This window comes from Strix uralensis, chromosome 6, assembly GCF_047716275.1.
Source record: "Strix uralensis isolate ZFMK-TIS-50842 chromosome 6, bStrUra1, whole genome shotgun sequence".
Lineage (NCBI taxonomy): Eukaryota > Metazoa > Chordata > Aves > Strigiformes > Strigidae > Strix > Strix uralensis.
Window position 1 is genome coordinate 43,582,867 of NC_133977.1, and position 19,083 is coordinate 43,601,949.

General features: G+C 42.0%; 1 protein-coding gene across 1 annotated transcript; it reads left to right on the forward strand.

Moving 5' to 3' along the window:
- The first annotated feature begins 3,735 nt into the window (after window positions 1-3,735).
- TNFAIP6 (TNF alpha induced protein 6) lies at window positions 3,736-17,779 on the forward strand. Its single transcript, XM_074872342.1, has 6 exons — window positions 3,736-3,888; window positions 10,116-10,253; window positions 11,593-11,754; window positions 13,878-14,106; window positions 15,162-15,202; window positions 16,691-17,779. The coding sequence occupies exons 1-6, from the start codon at window positions 3,795-3,797 to the stop codon at window positions 16,852-16,854; spliced, it is 828 nt and encodes a 275-aa protein (XP_074728443.1). The 5' UTR covers window positions 3,736-3,794; the 3' UTR covers window positions 16,855-17,779.
- Window positions 17,780-19,083: the final 1,304 nt, after the last annotated feature.

Genomic DNA, 19,083 nt, shown 5'->3' on the forward strand with positions numbered 1-19,083 from the left:
GCCTTAATTCTTTCACTATCTCTTTTCCTGCACTCCTTCTTTACACAAGTAATTTTTTCTGAATGAGACTACTGTTTCTTGCAAAAAAAATCCCAGAGAAAGACCTTTCACTGCACGCCTTTCCATTTAAATACATCGTTCTTGGTATCATTCTCAAAGCTATAAACAATATAATTGTAATATATTCTATATCACTGATACTAATATATGAATCTTAAAGTACAAAAGCTATAAATATTTTCACCATTTTCATTAATTTATATATAGAAGAAAAATTAAAAGTTTAACTGCTTAATATTTAAATTAATGGAAAAGAGATTTGTGACCCACATACACTAGTGTTATTTTTAAGAAATTCCATCCTTCTCAGTGGTTCATCCATTAAGCTACTGGATTGTTTTTTCTCTCTGTCATTGCAATTAGTCTTATATCTCTGCGGTCTTCACACCAGTTTGAGAACTACCAAATTAGGAGTTCACTTTGAATGATAGTCCAAACCAGACAGTAACTTTCAAACAGTATTTCTTAACATATGTATGTATGGAAAGAGTTAAGGAAAGTCGTTGCTGTCGTATTCCCCCCCCGCCCCCCCCCCCCCCCCCGATTTGTCTGGGATATAATTAAATGTGAAAAACTTGGAAGAAAACTTAAGCAAATACTGTCAGATGAATGTCTCGAAGTGCCCACGTACAGCTGTGGAATATCTTCTTGTTGGTGAGAGGTTCTGCTAGGATTTGCAGATGAAAACTTTCCTTTCCAGCTCACTTGGGAGACAGATGTATAGTACTGAATGTGTTATTTTTTTGACACTGCAAGTTTCACAGACTTGTGCCTAGGCTGAATCTGGAGCATCTGTCGCATGTTAATGCAACACAATAGCAAGCAGTAAGTTGTTTCCTCAGGTATCAAAATATTCACCATACCCAGTTACTCTTCATTGTAAAATATGTACTGAACCCTGTAGAGCTTTTATTACTGGCCACAAAGATGAAGTTTATTCATTTGAGGGGTTATTCAGAGGATATTATAATAGACCTCTGAATCCTGACTTCAAGACCGGATGACTTCTCGTCACCCCTTACAGCCTCAGTTATTCTGTGATTCTGTGATTCATAAGCCATTGTATTTCTTTGGACTTACTAACAGATAGCCTTGTTCCTCCAGGGAGGTATGTATTTGTTCAAAAAATCAAGAGATGCTGTCAGATACTGTCATTATTAGAATTGTTTGCTACTTTATGTCCTTTATTTATTAAGTCGCTTTTTCTAACTGAGGCCTTTCACCATTAACAGTTAACTTCAATTAAAAAATATTTTTTTATTCATTATTGCATGAGTGTCTTTCTCAAGAATTTCAGTGTGATAGTCTATTACAAATCGTCTCCCAGTTGGTACGTGCTCCTTGCTTTTATGAGTTAGTCACTATTAACAAATTTTTGTCATCTTGTGGGATTGGCACCCACCAATTCCCTGTGGCGTGGACATCTGGCTCTGATAGAAGATCATTAAGCTATCAACTCATGTTGCTATATCACCCAGAGGGATTTGCATGGGATGGTAGAGAGAAAAGGCGTCCTGTGCGGAGACAGACATCCACATCATACTTCTTTCAGAAGGAGAAATCTTTGCATCAGCCTAAGAGAATTCTCTTCATCTGAATCAGTAATTTGTCTTTTTAGATTACCAGTGAATGATATTGCTGTTGAATTTTCACTTTCCTTTGGTTTCCGTTCCTTCCCTCATGCCTCTATTGTTTCTAGTTTCCCAGAAGATACCATGACTGTGTTACAACTGCAAACTAAAGGCCAAGTGCCAATCTCCTTCAGCTAATGAGAAATGAATGCTCGAGAGCAACGCACTCAGCACTGTCTCCTCCATTCACCACCCCCCAAAGTTTATACTGCCATCTTCACACCTCATACCCCAGGTAACCTCAGACATGTCTTGGGTACTAATGTTTAGAAAGCAACAGACTTCTCCCAATATGCTTTAACAGAATAATGTTGAATTAGGTCTCGTTCAAAAAGCTTGGACTCTTATCTGTTGGGCATTAAAGTCAAAAACAAGTACAATTAAAGCACCAATCCTCAAATCTAGAAAGAAGAAACAGAGCAGGGCTCCTACCTGTATGCAGTGAGAGAAGTCTCTGGAGTGCTTTCTTGTTTTGCTGGCAGAGGAGCTGTAAAGTGTGGTGGGACGATCAGCGTGGTAGAGACTGGGGAACAAACCAGCAGGCAGTAGCCTTGGTCCCAGCATCCCGCTCTGTGGTAGCTCACGAGCACGGCAGGAAAGAGGACAACAAGCTGAGCCCTGAATGTCCCAGGCTGGTCGGAGGGAGCCAGTGGGCTGTCATCGGCTTTCTGGGATAGCGGAGTGGCAAGTCCCAGTGTCAGGCCTTGACATCAGAATGCACGTGAGCTTTCTCAAGAGTTAGAATATTTAGGTTGTACACCCACTGCTGCACACCGAAGGTTCAAACTCGAAGGGGTAAGGCATGGCTGTGCACAAGAGGAATGGCCATGGAGGGGAACTTCATTGGAGTTCTCCCAATTTTTTGGAAGAAAAAGGTTTGCTCTCACCAGTGAGTGCTGCAGAGTGGCAGGTCAAAACACTGGTGTTTTGGGGGAAGGTGTCTTGCTAACTCAGGGGAAAGGCTGGCTCTCAACTCCGTTTCCCAACAGCTCTCCCCCTCAGCATCAGCCTGGGTTGTAGCGGGGAGGAATATGTGTGTGTGTCTGTGTACACTATGTAGCTAGGCGTCATCACTTCATCTTAAGAGTGGAGTGATGAAGAGTATCTTCCTCATTGGTACAAGTCATCTATGCAAAATATTTTTGAGTAGGCACAGACTCCTCCACCCTTTCCTTTTTATTTAATTTGATTGTGTCCACGGTCATGAGCACATCTTTTACTATAGCTCCTGACTCAGAAGTTACAAATGTTATCAGAACTGGAGAGCAGAGTCTTCCAACGGCTGCTCAGGAGTGTGGAGCACCAGACCATTTTCCATACTCTCATCCTTCCCCCTTTCTACTCTCCCACTCATCCACACGGAGCAGCTGCAGTATTCACTTTCAGCCAGAAGGGAAGACAAGCAGACAGCTGTCACGCTATGAATCAGATTTTAAACTGTGGTTTGGAGGGGAAGATTTTAGCTTTATTTCCCACTTGCAGAACAAAGAGCATCTGTTTTTGACACTTGCAGTTTTATGCAGATCTGAGAGTTTGCCTTGCAATTACAGATTCCATGTAGGGAAACTGAATTCAAGTAGCCAATGCACAATATTCTCCTTACATTTTTTCATTGATTAAGTCACTGAAATTAAAACCAAATTATATACAAAAAGAACAGAATGTTTAAATGAGAATGAGAGGTTGTATGTGTGATTCTTTTCGATCCTGTAAATAATGTGACTAGAAACACTGTAGGCAGATAGATTGGTTATTAGTTTTATTGTTTTATGGAATTTGAAGACAGTGAGTGCTGAAGAATGAACAGACTTTGGCTTGAAAAATGTTCATGTGTGCTGCAGTAGTGAGGGATAGAATGGTTTCTTGGACACACTGAGAATCAAGAGAGCCAAAAGTGAGTCACATGGACGACTGCAGACATCACATTTAATTGTGTAATAATACTACAGCAAGTACAATTGGAGCAGGCTTGCTGACCTCACAGCTGAAAGCACTATTTAAGATCTGGCTACCAGATGTTCCAATAGGATCTAGCCAGCTGCTAGCAGAGGTTACCCTGAGTGTTTTAACAGGGAATATTTACAGCCTAATAGTTCAGAAGAGATGATTGCACTAATTTTCTTTTCTGCCCTGCTGTGGGACAAGGCTCAAGCATGGGGATTCAAGGACGGAGTGCTGCATAACTCTATTTGGTTAGGTAAGAAATATTTTAATCATGAATGTTTTGCTGCAAAAGTCACTGTGTTTGTCTAATGATATAAAGATGAGCACCTAACAATACAAAATTGAGCCATGCATTACGATTAGCAAAATCCTGTATTTTATCTGTGTAGTGACTGTGAGTTTTGTCCTTATAAGCTTACTATTTTTACCATTTCTCTGAAGTGCAGGAAAAAGTAGTTATGGAATATTTCATCTGAATGTATTTTCCTACAGCATGAGGTAAAGTGAAAACACCGTTAAGTAACAGTTGCTTCTAATGAAGGAAAACGAGTATGAAAAGAAGCATTTGCCAAAGGAATGAATTACTTTCTGCATGAACATACTTCAGATGCCTGGGGTCCTACATATGAAACTAAATGATCTGGAAATAATAGCGATAATATTTCCTAGGTTTCTACGAAAGTACAGAAATGTATATGTTTTAGCAGTTGGTTTGTTCACATCATTAAACAGTGGAGAGAAGATTTTGAAAAGGCTATAGAAAATGCTGTGGGAATAGTTTCTTATCCCTCAAGTGGATTTAAATAGTTCTTTTATAGATTTTTATAATCATCTAATACAACAGAAAAACATATTCAAAGTATAGTCACATAAAGGATGCCAAAACAAACATGCACTGAGTGGTCCATTTGATACACAAATGCTTACAAACTCCTTTATGCTCTCTAGAATGTTGTGTATTTCTTTAAGGATTTGAAGGCATTCCTGTAGCCAGTACACAGTTCTGGTGTGCTCAGATGTTTCACGAGGGACTGGGGACACGCTCCATTAGCTGGTGCAGCAACCACGTGACTCCAGTCCCTTCTCAGAGGACCATGTAAACTAACAGGAACATAAACGAGAAGGAGAAGCGATCTATATTGTTTTCCGTTTGACTGCACATTTTTAATGACTTCTCTTTCCTTCTAAACTTGGAAGATGCCTGCTGTGTCCCATGGTTGCTGGAGGTGCTCAGGCTGGGGAGAGCTCCAAGGGAGGACAGCTTGGCAGCATCACACACCACCTCAGGTGGCTGCTGTTCAAAAAAAAAAGGATGACAGAGGAGAGGTTTGTGTGAGAAACAAGCAAAGTCTGTATTCTTGGCTGGAATAACAGTAAGGAGACACAGAAGATAAGTAGGGCTGAGGCTGTGTTAAGCCCTGATAGTGGGGGCAGAGCAGTTGAATTTGAGACAGGCTGTGATGGGTGTTCTCCTATAGAAGGGATGTGGTCAGAGGTGAGGTCGGACGAGGCCCCCTGGGTGACAGGGAAGAGAGCTGAGGCACACACCATGCCACTTGTGCTCCTGGACAGAGAATGGATCCTGGGTGCTTTATTTGCAAATACAGACTGCTGCAACCAGCCACCTTGTTGTAGCCTTTAGGGGCTTCTGCAACATAAATGTGAATTTGGGATAGCAGCGGTCATTTAAGCAGTTTTATGAATTGAAGTCAATTTGAAGAAAAAAATTCTAATTCTTTAAAACGAAGAAACAGAGTGTTAACTGGAATGCGTAATAAAATTATATTTTGCTGCACCTTTAGCATTTACCATGAGAGTAAATAAAAATAAACTATGGGGTAAAAAAGGATGACTTGCTCTAAATAAACAAGCATGTGCAAAATCTGGAAGCACAGTGTGCAACTTTGAAATAACCACTCTGCCTTCTTATCTCCAGGACTCTTTTGAAGCTCCTTTAGAAATGCACCATCTAGTGTAACTACGGCAACAAAATTATTGAAACAACCCACAAAATGCAGTTCATTGAATTACCAGTGGAATTCACTGGCATTATATATCAATGAAGAAAGATTTGGCAAAATCACAGCCATCCAATTTATGCATCTTTTATCTAAAAAACCCCAAACAACTGTAACTTGAACAGTAAAACAAGTAATCCCAATCTCATACTCATTATGCACAAGCATTAAAGCAAGCCCTTGAATAAAACCTAGGAATGTGCAGTGACATCTGAGCTTTGCTTATCTCCTCTTCTTCTGGTAAAGCACTATCAAGACCAAATTAAAAATAGAGTTCTCCATTTTAGCTTTCTTCCTCGAAATATCATTAACAGAAATATAAAATCTTGAATTACTGGCTTCTACCTTTTTTCTCATTACAAAACATCTTTTGTTTTCTCAGTAAGCACGCAGTCCTGCTGCAGCTGACTCTATCACCTTCCTATTAACGTCTTTCTTGTGTGAATGGAATTTTATGGTTGCTCATTTTTTGACACAAGCACATTATAACCTAAGGTTTATTGTGAACTGATGAGAGGATTGGGGCCGTCTTGCCCAGATATGCTCATGCGCTTATTTGAGTTCCAGTTCTTAGTGCCACGAAGTAGGTTTCTGGGAACAGCTGCTGCACTCTTTGTGTTGAGAATTTCAACCCTGTTCACACACCATGTGTCAGTGCAGCTTAGGGGCTAAACCTGCTCTGAGGATGGAGTACTCTGAATGTGACCCTGTGCGTTAGCAGAGGCCCCTGATGGTAACTCTACATGGCCATCCTCTGCTTAAAAGTTAAACATTTCCTTTTATTTAGCATTTTGTATTTGTGTCATGCATATTGAGGGTACTTTATTAGGCCAAATTTCATGCTTGTTGTGTTTGTGCAGAAGAGATTGGCTACATCTTACCATCTTCTACTGCTGTGGGTGAGTAGAGGGTCACTGCCCCTGCAGGATCCTGCTGTCTCTGGACTTCCATGAGAGGTTTTAAGAAACGTGAGTTGGAAGAAACATGTCCTGTCAGTCATGTAACCCACAGCCTTTTGAGTAAGAGACAAAGAAGAAAAGTGAGTGGAGAAATCCCTGAGAGAACAGTCCCAATATGCAGGTTTGCAGGCAAAGAAAGAAAGAACTTTGCTGAAAGTTCTCACTGTTGTCCAGGAAGAGGAGATGTCAGGCAGGTCAGAGAGAGCAGCCTTCAGGCTGAATCCTCCATCGGAGAAGATGCTCAGCTGAGGCTGGGACACATTGTACTCTGTAGTGCTGACCCTGTGGTGTATGAACGGTACGTGTTTACAGTGCTAGGCATGCGCTTGTGCTCCCAAGTAAAAACCAAATTTCGTGCAGGTTTATCTACACAGCTGTGATATCGCCTCCGTAAAGACTCATAGTAATTTGTGTGTGTGTGTGTCCATGTATGACTGTGAATATGTGTAGGTATGTATATACATAAACATGTAAATGTAGATTAATAGTTAATAAGTACAATGCTTTGACCTAGGTCTGGTTTTGCTGATGCAGTTTATCTTTCTGCACAGCCCCTAATCTAATTAAGAAGGAGGGGAAAAAAATGCCGGTGAAAGATCTGATCAGTTAATTAGGATATACTGTTAGGGAATAGTGTATCATTAAACTGTGACACACTGAGCCAGCGTCACATCTCAAAGCTGGGTGGACTACACACATGTGTGGTCTATCTTTGCAAAGGCTCCTTTTGTCATGTTACAAAGGAGTAACGGGGATACAGATTGGTGATTGGTCTCAGCAGGGTAACACCACCCACCGAGACCTTGCACGAAGGGTCAGTGGTGCTGCTGTTGGTAGAGCAGCCCTCGCAGAAACTGTGAAGAGCAGATCTTTCCAGCAATATTCTGAAAAACGTGATGCCTGTCCATAGTGACATTTTAGCCTCAATAGGTGGGGGTAGATACCTTTTGGGGGATAAGATTTGAAAACAATATTGCCAGGTGAAAAAGTCAGGAGAACAACTAGAAGTGATAAGTTTTTACTGTCAGCTCCAAGAGTGATGAGTCCAAGCAGTGGCGATTGTATCCTGGCTTTTATCAGCAATAGCGTGGCCAGCAGGGACAGGGAAGGGATCTTATCCCTGAACTCAGCACTGGTGAGGCCACCCCTCGATGACTGGGTTCAGTTTTGGGCCCCTCACTCTAAAAAGGCCATTGAATGACTCGAGCGTGTCCAGAGAAGGGCAGCGGAGCTGGTGCAGGGTCTGGAGCACAGGTCTGATGGGGAGCGGCTGAGGGAACTGGGGGGGTTTAGTCTGGAGAAGAGGAGGCTGAGGGGAGACCTCATCGCCCTCTACAACTCCCTGACAGGAGGGTGCAGAGAGGGGGGATGAGTCTCTTGAACCAAGGAACAAGTGCCAGGACAAGAGGGAATGGCCTCAAGCTGCGCCAGGGCAGGGTCAGACTGGCTCTAAGGAAGTATTTCTTTCTGGAAGGGGTTGTTGGGCGTTGGAATGGGCTGCCCAGGGCAGGGGGGGAGTCCCCATCCCTGGAGGGGTTGAAGAGTCGGGTTGACCCAGCACTGAGGGATCTGGTGGAGTTGAGAATGGTCAGTGTGAGGTTAATTGTTGGACTGGAGGATCTTCAAGGGCTTTTCCAACCTTGATGATTCTGTGGTGATTCCCCCCAAATCCCTGGAGGTACATGCAGCAGCAGTTCCAGGGAAGGAACAGGGTGGGTCTTGCACAGGTACAGAGCTGGGGGGGCTTTTACCAGCAAAGATCACTGATCATAAGCTTTAAGATTCCTCTTGCTTTGTCTGTGACTTGTCACCTTTGCAAAGGCGACAAACCGTAAAATTCAGCTGCCCCTTACTCTTTGAGTCGGCATAGGTGAGGCAGCTCAGCTAATCCCAAGGACTACGGTCTGTGTTTTTTGATTCAGCTTTCAGTTCACTTCCCTGTGAGCTGCAGTGATCAATAATGTCAACTCCAGGTTGTCCCCTGAGTGTGCGGTGAGGCTAAATGGTGTGCTGGATTCTGTAGTACTCAGATTTTCAATTTGTGCATACGGAATCGAATACAGTCATAATGTTAAGAAGCAGTGAGCAGATTTATCAGGTTCGACGTGATAGACTACTGAGTGAAAAATAATATTTCCTATGAATAAATTTCTAATTAAAATAGACTTTAAAATATACAGCATGCCATTATTCCACAGCTGTTAGTTGTTATGACTCTTCTTTGCAATGGAACTGGTTTCTTCAGAAAGATTTTCCACAGGATATATGTTATCCCATGCCCATGCCAGTGACATTCCCAGGGATGTTACAGAAAGCGGCCCTCAGTCTTCTCAGACTCTTGCCAGCAATATAATTTACTTCACTGGGCGTGAGGCCAGTGACCATGGGTCCAAAAACACCATTGGCAAAGGTCGTTCTGTATCTAATAAGGGATCACCACAATTCAGTGGTGACCATGTTTTTTTAAAAAATACCCTAACCTAGCCAAAACTACTGACTCGAAGTATGTCCCTAGAAAAGACATTCTTTTTTTTCCCCATGGTACAAATAACTACTGTGAAAAATGTTTCCTGTTTTGTGTCTTTTTTCAGTCTTGTTGACTAGTGATAGCTACAGACAGCCATTTCTCTCAGATTATACTAAATATAAGAAAGATCTAAACAAAAACGCCATTCAGATTACATATGCAGATTGGTTCTGAGACAGATTTCCTTACATATGGCATCAGACAAGTGCAACATGAAAAGATTATAAAACTTGTAGTAGTACTGCCAGTTTCTAGGTTTCCCTGGAAAGCTGCTTTATATTGTACTTGCAACAGCAAAGAAAAAAATAATGAAGAAAGTGTATTAATCTTCTGTGCAGCAAAAATGTCAGCCAGCAATTGTTCTGGTCCTGCCCTTGGTGACACAAGCTCAGATATTTTTATTTCACATTTTTATTCCTTTTAATTTCTACCTCTCCTCTATCCAAGTAGCTCTGATTTAACTTCTCTGGAGATTCAAAACAAAGCTCTGATTCATCTTACAAAGGCACTTGCAACATCCAAAAGTATGCTGTGATAGCAATCCAGAAGGAGCTTCCCCTGAGTCAGGATACACGGAACTAGTGATGCTGACACCAGCCAATCGTTCCCATAACTACTGCCTTCTGAGTAGTCCTAGGGGAGTCCTTCCCTCCGTTTGTTGATTTTCTGTTGTTCAAAAACTCACCAAGTTCTGACTAGCTCTGTTGTTTAAAACCTCTCCCAAACAAAAACATACCTTTGGGTTGCAAAAACATGCCTTTGGGCCGCAAAAACATAACATTGGGTTGAGAGAGATGTATTATCCTGGCACTTTCCAAGTGCGACAGCTACTAGCTGAACATTTTGTTTCTCTTCTCACCTGGATAGTAACCCGAAGTGCAGGTCTTGGGGAAACTGCTGGAGATGGTGAGAGCACCCCGGAAGGCAGGGCAGCGGAGATACAATGCTGAAATCATTTATTGCTTTGGTCCCACAGAACGAGCAGCTGGAGTGTATCACAGGGAGTCACGCTCTGGGAAGTACCAGCTCACCTACGCGGAAGCAAAAGCCGTCTGTGAATATGAGGGAGGACATCTAGCCACGTATCAGCAGCTGGAGGCGGCGAGAAAAATAGGTTTGAAAAAAATCATGGCCATTTGCTTTTCACAGCGCTCATTCATCATGTTGCCAGTCGTGTATTTTCATGAATGTTACGAACTCTGCGACCGAGAGACTTGTAATCTCCCTGGATTTTTGCCCAAGTTTCATGCAATTTCCCTTCTTGGTAACAGAGCGTGACTGCACTACCTACAGAGCTGTCAGGGATAACATCTGCATGCAGGGTGATGCGTCCCCCTGAGCTCTGGGTGCAGCACAGTCCTAAAACCAGCAACACCCAGTGGAGAGCCGGCTGGCTGAGCTGGGAAGCAATGGTACCTCCCCAGCTACAGACCTGGGGGCAGCTGGGTGCTGTGGACGAGGGCGTTTTATCCCCAGGGAGCTTCTACAGTAAAGGTTCATCGTTATGGTTCATATCATCAGTCAAGGTGTTTTCCTAATGTTTATTCCAGCCATATTTGCTCTGAGAGAGAGTAGTGTGCTTGCAGTGAAAAGCAGAGCTGAGTGAGGGCTCTACTGTATTTCTATTTGATTCCTAATAAGAAACACTTAATTCATTCAGAGCATTAGGGAAACAATGGAAAATACCCTCCACTCTAGAAATTTGCAGGCTATGCTGTTGAGTCAGATGCTGGCTCTCAGCACCAGCACACATGTAAAAAGGGTACTTTTGTCTCTTCTGAGTAGCTCATAGTCCTAGGACACCACAAATATGTTCCAGTTCGTCTCGGTGAAAGCATCAAATCGGTCTCTACCAGACAGTGAATAACATTGCATTCTTTGGCTATTGTTTTTAAGTTCTCAGCCACAAAATGCATTAACAGGATCTTTTTGTTTAGCAAGAAATACTTGAGGCTTTTCAGGTATTTAAATTTAAATTGGAAGTATTTTAAGTAAATACTCTGTTTTCTTAGCTGTCTCCTGTATGTAGTACTTTATTCATTCTCAGAACTTAATGTTGCAAACTTGAGATACAATTGAGTAAACTTTTGTGACTTGAAGAGGGGGACAAAGAACACACTTTTATAAGTCATCCAGTATATAATTTGGTTACAAATGCTGGTACAGCACTTAAAACTCACTACCTGGGAAACTATATAGTCCATCTGCATTTGACTTTTGTTTTCAGATGAAGAACCAATAATCGTATTGTGGAGAACACAATGCAATTTTATATTCTGTGCTTAAAATTATCCTCTCAAAGTACCGTTCTCTCCTGTAGTTCAATTTCTGTCAGGCCAGTTACACCCATGTCATTGATCAGCTGGAGTAAGACTTTACTTTGTTGAATAAAAAGCAGTTTCTTGCCTAGGATTGATTTATCACATCTATGTCTCATTTTCTCCCTGTTGCAGGTTTCCATGTGTGCGCTGCTGGCTGGATGGCAAAGGGCAGAGTCGGTTATCCCATCGTAAAAGCTGGAGCCAACTGTGGCTTTGGAAAAACTGGTATTGTTGATTATGGGATTCGCCTCAACAGAAGCGAGAGATGGGATGCCTACTGCTACAACCCTAACGGTGTGTTTAAAAACAACCCATTGCTCTTTGGGTCTAAGACGATGACTACACGCCACACTATCCGGCTGCACAAAGGCACGCAGGCTCTGAATGAGTCAGCTTCAATACCATAAATATGCTGTCGGAGAAGGGGAGTGTATTGATACATATTTATTTGGAGTCTCCTTGCACCAAGCCCCCTCTGCTGTTACCTACAGCTGATCTGGCTCGCTCAGAGCTCAGTGTCTCTGCGCTGCATTGTACTATATATAACTGGGCCTAAGCAAAGTCCTTTCAGAAACTAAAAATGTAACAATATGCTGTTGTTGATTCAAAAGGTAAGTAGTATTTCCAGCGTGACGTGCAAATGTTTTGTATAAGAGCGTTTACATTTAGCCTACAATTTCATTTAAATAACTAATCTGAGGTGTTTAACATGGGAACTATTTTCCAGATATTTTGCCTGTAAACAGGCTGAATTTAGTGCTAACCCTTATTCCTTCTTTCCTGTGCCTGAGACAGAACAACTTTTGAAAATGTGTGCCATGTCTGGGACCCAACACCTGACAGATCCAGCTCCCGGCAGTGCCTCATACATGTGTGTGTGTGTGTGTGTGTGTGCGCGCGTGTGTGTGGAGCCATATGGAGAAAAGCAGATCTCCGAAGCGGATCTGGAGACACGGTTCAAACACGACTGACAAGACTTCACCAGATACGGGATATCTCTCCACTCCCCTCCGTTCGCTACGCTGCAGATGACTGAAATACTGACACAGCCGCTGTTTCAGTTTAGCTTGGTATCACTTTGTGTAGCAGGGGAGACAGAAAAAGTAGGCAGCAACACAAAAAGCAAAGCTTAGCTTCGTGTGCTGTTTGACTCTCCTGCTACTCCGAGTGTACTACCCTGCCTGGCAGAGCCAAAAGCTGGAGTTGTCTGTGACGTCTGTCCAGCTGTGCACATTTTGTTTGTGCTCACAGGGCTTGAGCTTGTTTACGTTAGCGGGGCAGTTGTTAATCAAATAGCTCTGCGGGGTGGGGGACATTCACAGATGTTCAGCATAGAAGGAGAGCTGCGAGAGAGACTACTGCATTCGTTATTACTGCGTATAAACTGTCAGCCCGACTTTCTCCTTTGTCAGCCTTCTCCGCTGAGCTGAGAGGTAGTTACTTTCCAAATGCACTGTTTGGTTAGGGGACAAAAGGAAAGCAGAACTGCCAACACTCAGCAGATGCTTGAGCCTCTCCCATTAAAAGGATATATATTCATGCTTGCTGGACGCTGCTGCAAAGCTGTCTGTTTGCAGGTGGCAGACAAGTAGCCTGGGGGAACAAGGATAAATCTTTGATTGAACTGAGCCTATGCTCTTCTCTAGGATGCTGAAGATGCCGAGGAACTTGTGGAAATGTTTGCATGTTTGAAATGTACATCAGGGTTAATCACACGCTCCAGCTTAAGGCTCCTAACTCACATGCTCTAAACCACCCTTAGGAAGTACCTCCCTCTCCCCCAGGTCTGAACTTGGGGAACTATGACACATCCTAAGATCAGTCAGCGTGAGGTCCCCAGTTTGGTTGGTCCTGCAGTCAGGGAGCTGTTAAAGTTCAAATGGCTGCTGAATCAACGAGTGGGTTTTGTGCCGAAGGAGACATTCCAAAGGGAGCGAAGAGCCGCAGCAACAACAGGAGTACAACGCCACGTATGTGATCACTAGCCTTTACAGGTTTTTTTGTAGAAGACACACTTCCAAGAGGTTTTTGAAGGAGAAAGGATGCAACTGAATGCCAGGGTGACTTGCAAGTACAGCTGTAAAGCTTACAGCTTGACATAGCCAGAAACCCCAAACGCATTTTACATAAAACACTTCACTCTGGCCCAAAGTCCACTGAAGTCAGGGAAAGCTTTTCCTCCAAACTCAGTGAGTTTTGGATCATGCCTCTTGTTTCCAAAATATCTGCTCTCAAAAGCTCGGAATGACTGACATTTCTTGTGAATGCAGAGTGCTTAAATATATAAAAAGTTGCATCACGCTGGGTGTTCCTATGTGATTTTCTACAGGTCTGCTGGGTCAAAGTGCACAAAGATTTAAACCATAGCCATATCCAGAATGAATACTTAAACTCTGATGTTTTTGCTTTTCTCTTAGCAAAAGAATGTGGTGGAGTCTTCACAGATTCAAAACATGTTTTCAAGTCACCAGGCTACCCAAATGAGTATGAAAATGATCAAATTTGCTACTGGCATATAAGAGTAAAGTATGGACAACGTATTCATCTACAGTTTCTAGAGTTTGATGTTGAAGACGACATTGCTTGTATGGCTGATTTCTTGGAAATCTATGATAGCTATGATGATATCAATGGCTTTGTGGGCAGGTAAAGCAATTCCAGCTTTAATATGCAAATAACCAAATGATTTGATTTTTTCCCCTGAGCATTACTTCAGAAGAACACTGTATTTACCTTACCCAATTAGCACCTCTGATATGCCCATAATACTTGTAGCAATAGTACCTGACTCCTCTTTCCTGGCAATTTATTTTTACTGTCATTAACACAGAAAACACAGAGAATTGCGCTTTGCCCTTCTCTGCCTTGTTAAATTACATGGAAGAAAGCTGCAAGACTTTTTAGTTAGTTCCTTGTCTTAATTCTCTATTATTTTACAGGAAGAACTCCTAGCAATCTCAAACAGTGTTCTGTATCTGGCTTAATTGAAAGGAGGGAAGTGGGGTGTTAAACTGTTAGCAAAAACCTATTTCGTTTAAATTACTATTCGCTATAGAAGTATTTTCTAACAGTATCAGAACAGAACAAGTTTATACATCATCTGTCTTACTAGATTTAGTTTCCCTCTTTGCTTAATTCCCACTTTCTTTTCTTCAGTGTCATATTTTTGCATGTCATATTTTGGTATGAAGTACCTCAATTTTCCAGAACAAAAAAAACCCCAGAAAATGTGATAAAAAACACTTCCCAATTCCTGCCACTTTTCACATCCTCTCTATAAATCAAGTGTAGCAAAGCAAGGATATAGTCCATTTGTTTTGCCTTTACGCATAATTTTAAATGTTTTTCTTAACAATGTTCCTCCTTTCTTAGCCTTGGGCCATTGTTCTTTTCCTTAACGCCTTGTTAAATCGCTCTTTTTCTTGTTTTGCATAATTTACTTCCTGCATGTATTGAAAAATGTCTCCTGTATTTCCCCGTCCCCTAAACCTTACCATAATGACAAAAACCCTTTACGCAACTGTGTTAACATATAGAGGAGAATTATATATACTGAATACCTGCAACCAATTTCCCCCACAAGCCACAGCTCCAAAGGAGAGTACGGCCCGAAAGCCACCGTTCAGTGCGGGTCCCCATATAGCAGGGCTATGGCAGATTTACTGTGTTGTTTAGTCATGACCATTTATATTTTTTTCCAGGTTTTGTGGAGACGAATTGCCAGATGATATCATTAGCACAGGTAACATATTTGCATTCTTTATGGTAAAAAAAAATAATCAGCCCAAATCACCTTTTGTCCCTACTTTCTAATAATATATGTTGAACATGTCCAAAGACACAATGTCTGCTTCATGGCGAGCACGTCATACACTGCTATTCAAAACTGCCAGCATGCTCTTTCATCAATGCAATGACTTCTAAACAAATGTAAGAGAAAAAAAAATTATAGTTAGAAGATGACCAGGGTGCATCCTGCTGGCCTTACGGAGGTAGTACACCTGAAGGAGTTTTCATCCCGCAGATCTGTAATCGTAACCGAGCCTTACCCGTGTGCACAATCTTCATGCACTAATTTTTCCCATTTCCAGAGCAAGAATCGCAAGACCCCTTCCAAAGCTGGTTATAGACATTATTCTGTGTGAATGTTTAAACAGCAGGTCAGGGTCTGATTGGGTGTAAATCAAAGGCGCTTTTACCTCTCTTTGCTCAAGCGTCGGAAAGTGGCCGGAGCGCAGACGTCACGCGGGCTGCCCATGTGAGGAAGTAGCCTTGTTCCCTGGGACAGTCTGTGAGCAAACTCACCTCACCATGCTCCAGCCCCCAGCTGTACTCAGCAGAAAAAGAACATAAGAGTTACAAATCCTATGAGGAGCGATTGAAAGAGCTGGGACTGTTTAGCTTGAGGAGGAGAAGGCTGAGGGGAGACCTCATCACTCTCTACAGCTCCCTGAAAGGACATTGTAGAGAGGTTGGTGCTGGTCTCGTCTCACAGGTAATTAGCGATAGAACAAGGAGGAATGGCTTTAAACTGCAACAGGGGAGGTTTAGACTGGACATGAGGAAAAAATTTTTCACGGAAAGAGTGGTCAGACAGTGGAATAGGCTGCCCAGGGAGGGGGTGGAGTCACCTTCCCTGGATGTGTTTAAGGGTCGTTTAGATGAGATGTTGGGGGATGTGGTGTAGGGGAGAACTTTGTAGAGTAGGTGATGGTTGGACTCGATGATCCCAAGGGTCTTTTCCAACCTGAATGATTCTGTGATTCTGTGATTTGTGCCATCCCTGATCTCCCAGTTTACACGGGCCTGGCAGAGATGAGCAGAGGACATTCATGGGACAGTGATGTAGCAACCTCACCCCCGTGTCACCTAGAGATCCCTGAGGCTCTATGCAACATGCATCTCACATACAAAGCGTGACATTTCAGAGGTAGAGTGAAGCAGCACTTTAAAGAATGGGAAATGCTATGCAGAAAGCACTGGGCACAGCAAAACTTTATCAACCTCTGGGCTCTGCAAACAAAGAACATGGATGAAAATCTGCCTGATTTTCCATGTGGCTAACGAACTGCAATCCTCCCAGGCCACAGCTCAGAAGTAGACAGACTAGGTGGATTGCTCTAAAGATCCCGGAAGCAAGCAAGAAAGAGCACTTTAAAAATAACTCTGAAACATCCCATTTTTATGCCACCCGAAAACATAACCTTTGTTTTTCTTTTTCTTGTCCCAGGCAATGTTATGACCTTGAAGTTTTTGACAGATGCCTCAGTGACTGCTGGTGGTTTTCAAATTAGGTATATTACTATGGACATGCCTTCAAAGTCAAGTGATGGAAAGAATACAACATCCCAAGCAAAACCAAACTTCTTATCTGGAAAATTTGGTATTATGTGAGCAGAGTAACGAGACACACTCATTAAGAAACACGTTTTAGAACGCAATTCAGATATCTGTTTCTTCAGAAAAGACATTTTCTTCTATTTTTCTTTTTATTTTCTGCTTTTATATAAGTTTTGTTAATAAAGTATACTAGGAAATAAATTATAAAATATACTTACATGAATAATAGAAGACTATTTTTAGACTACAAGTACTGTAAAAACCTGAAGAATTCATTGTTACCAAAGATTTTAAAATTATTTTTCTATATAAACTGCTCCTTCTCCTCATTTCTTGCACCGTTTGAACAAACTTTTTGTGTGACTGTTTCAATTATTTTAAAATTTAATATGCTGTTCTCTCCTTATTTTCCTTGATTTCCACATATTTATTTTTTAGATTGTTACTTTGTTTCTTCCTGTTCTTTACACATTTCTTTTGATTAGCTCGTTTCCCTCAACTCAAAAAGCCTTTAAAGTAAGCTTATTTTTAAGATACATAAATTCATCTTTAATAAATTCATTCATTACATCATTCACGTAATTGTCTGAAGTCAGAAGATTTGGAAGCATCATGAACAGCAGGGGATCAATTATATTATCGTCATAATTTTGTTGTGAGATCAGAAACTACTCAATGAATTTTGTCAGGGTTTCCTCATCCAGAGAAGAGATGTGCAAGTCTTTTCACTTCTCTGATTTCACATAGTAAAGAATCAAATGAAAGACTTGGTAATTATAATAAAACTGGAGAGATGAAGCATTAGAAGAAATTGCTAAATGAGTACCAGCAAATCTGCTCAGAAGATACTGTCAAGAAGCTGTATTTTGTTTACATGGGTTTTATGGAGACCGTACAATTTTATATTGATGAACATAAATCATTCTCCATGTTTTTAACTTGTTCCAGTCTGAAGCAGCATTAAAGCTACCTCTGTTTGAATCATGTCTCGAGTTTTCAATAATTATTTTTATTCTTGAGAACTTTTCAGACTTTGAAACATTTTTCTTGATTTAAAGCAGTAAATAAGTTTTAAGAGTCTCTTTCTTTCGCTCTGCATGTTTTCTTGACCCCAGATCTGCTGAAGTCTAATGCCCACTGCCAATCTTCCTGTGCATTATATTTTTGTTTGGAGCATTGCGAATTCCTCAGAAAGTGTTTTGCACAGGAGGAGGAGGAGGGTCTTAAGCTAATCAGACCCATCTTTGCTGTATTTATTCTAATTCTTTGTTCTTTAAATTTATTTAACCTTTCAGGTTTTATTGTTGTAATTTCACTGGGAATATAATCCTGCTTTCTGGCTGTACTGGAGAACAGTGTTGCAGCTAGCACTGCAGCTTCTCTCCCTGTCATTTCCAACACTTTATTCCTGCTTTATGTGAGTGCCGGGAACCAAAGTTTGTATCACTACATTTAATTGTATCAAGCTGCACCTAAAATCCACTGGTGCTTTTTAATCCTGCCACCTGGTGGGCTGAGTAACTGTTCACATCCTCCTGTTATAAAACATCATTCCAGTTGTCCAAGGTCAGCAAAAGTGTTTGTTAATAAGGAAAATGCATGAAAAGAACTGGTAACATTTTGTTTATGACCTAGGGTGGGTTTTTGTTGGTTTTGGTGGTTTTTTAAATGTTTAATTGAGAAGCAACAGGTCTTGAACTGATATGGACCAGAACCAAGGGGTGTACAGGAAATATCTGTCTGTCTGGAAACCCCCATGGAGCCAGGGGGGTAACGCTGTTTGGGGAAGAGTTTCCTTCCAGAACAGGCACTCCTGCTAAGCACTCCAGCACCACTGCGAAGCCTCGCGGGTGACTAAGACAGACTCAGCCATTAATGTGACTGCTCGGGCCTCTATCCCTGAGAAACAGCGTTTCTCCACACTTCGGATTTGCAGCTGCTGCTGTTACTTCATATTACACCCACAACGTAAGCCACACATCTGCCCCTTGTCCCCCTCAGTGCCTTTACCCCACAGTGGGATATACTGTGCACAGGTAAGTGCTAACATCTCCCACCCGGAGATGCTGACGGTGGGTGTCGGGCAGCGCTTGGTGCTGCAGCCATGGTGGGGAGCGAAGACCCCAGATGCTTTCTGTCGCACTCACTTTTCCTCGTCATTTGGAAACCTCACACCGACTCGGGGACCCAACCGGAGATGGCTGCGGGGCTACACACGGCACATCACAGACCCACATCTTCGGGTCTTGGGGAATTTCAGGTTTATGCAGGTAGGTTTCTGTG

What these genes read in the sequence shown, in the direction of transcription:
- TNFAIP6 (XM_074872342.1), top strand. Translation starts at nt 3,795, where the DNA reads ATGATTGCACTAATTTTCTTTTCTGCCCTGCTGTGGGACAAGGCTCAA. An exon ending in GCATAACTCTATTTGGTTAG is followed by an intron (nt 3,889 to 10,115) that starts GTAAGAAATATT and finishes TTGGTCCCACAG; the next exon opens with AACGAGCAGCTGGAGTGTAT. An exon ending in CTACTGCTACAACCCTAACG is followed by an intron (nt 11,755 to 13,877) that starts GTGTGTTTAAAA and finishes CTTTTCTCTTAG; the next exon opens with CAAAAGAATGTGGTGGAGTC.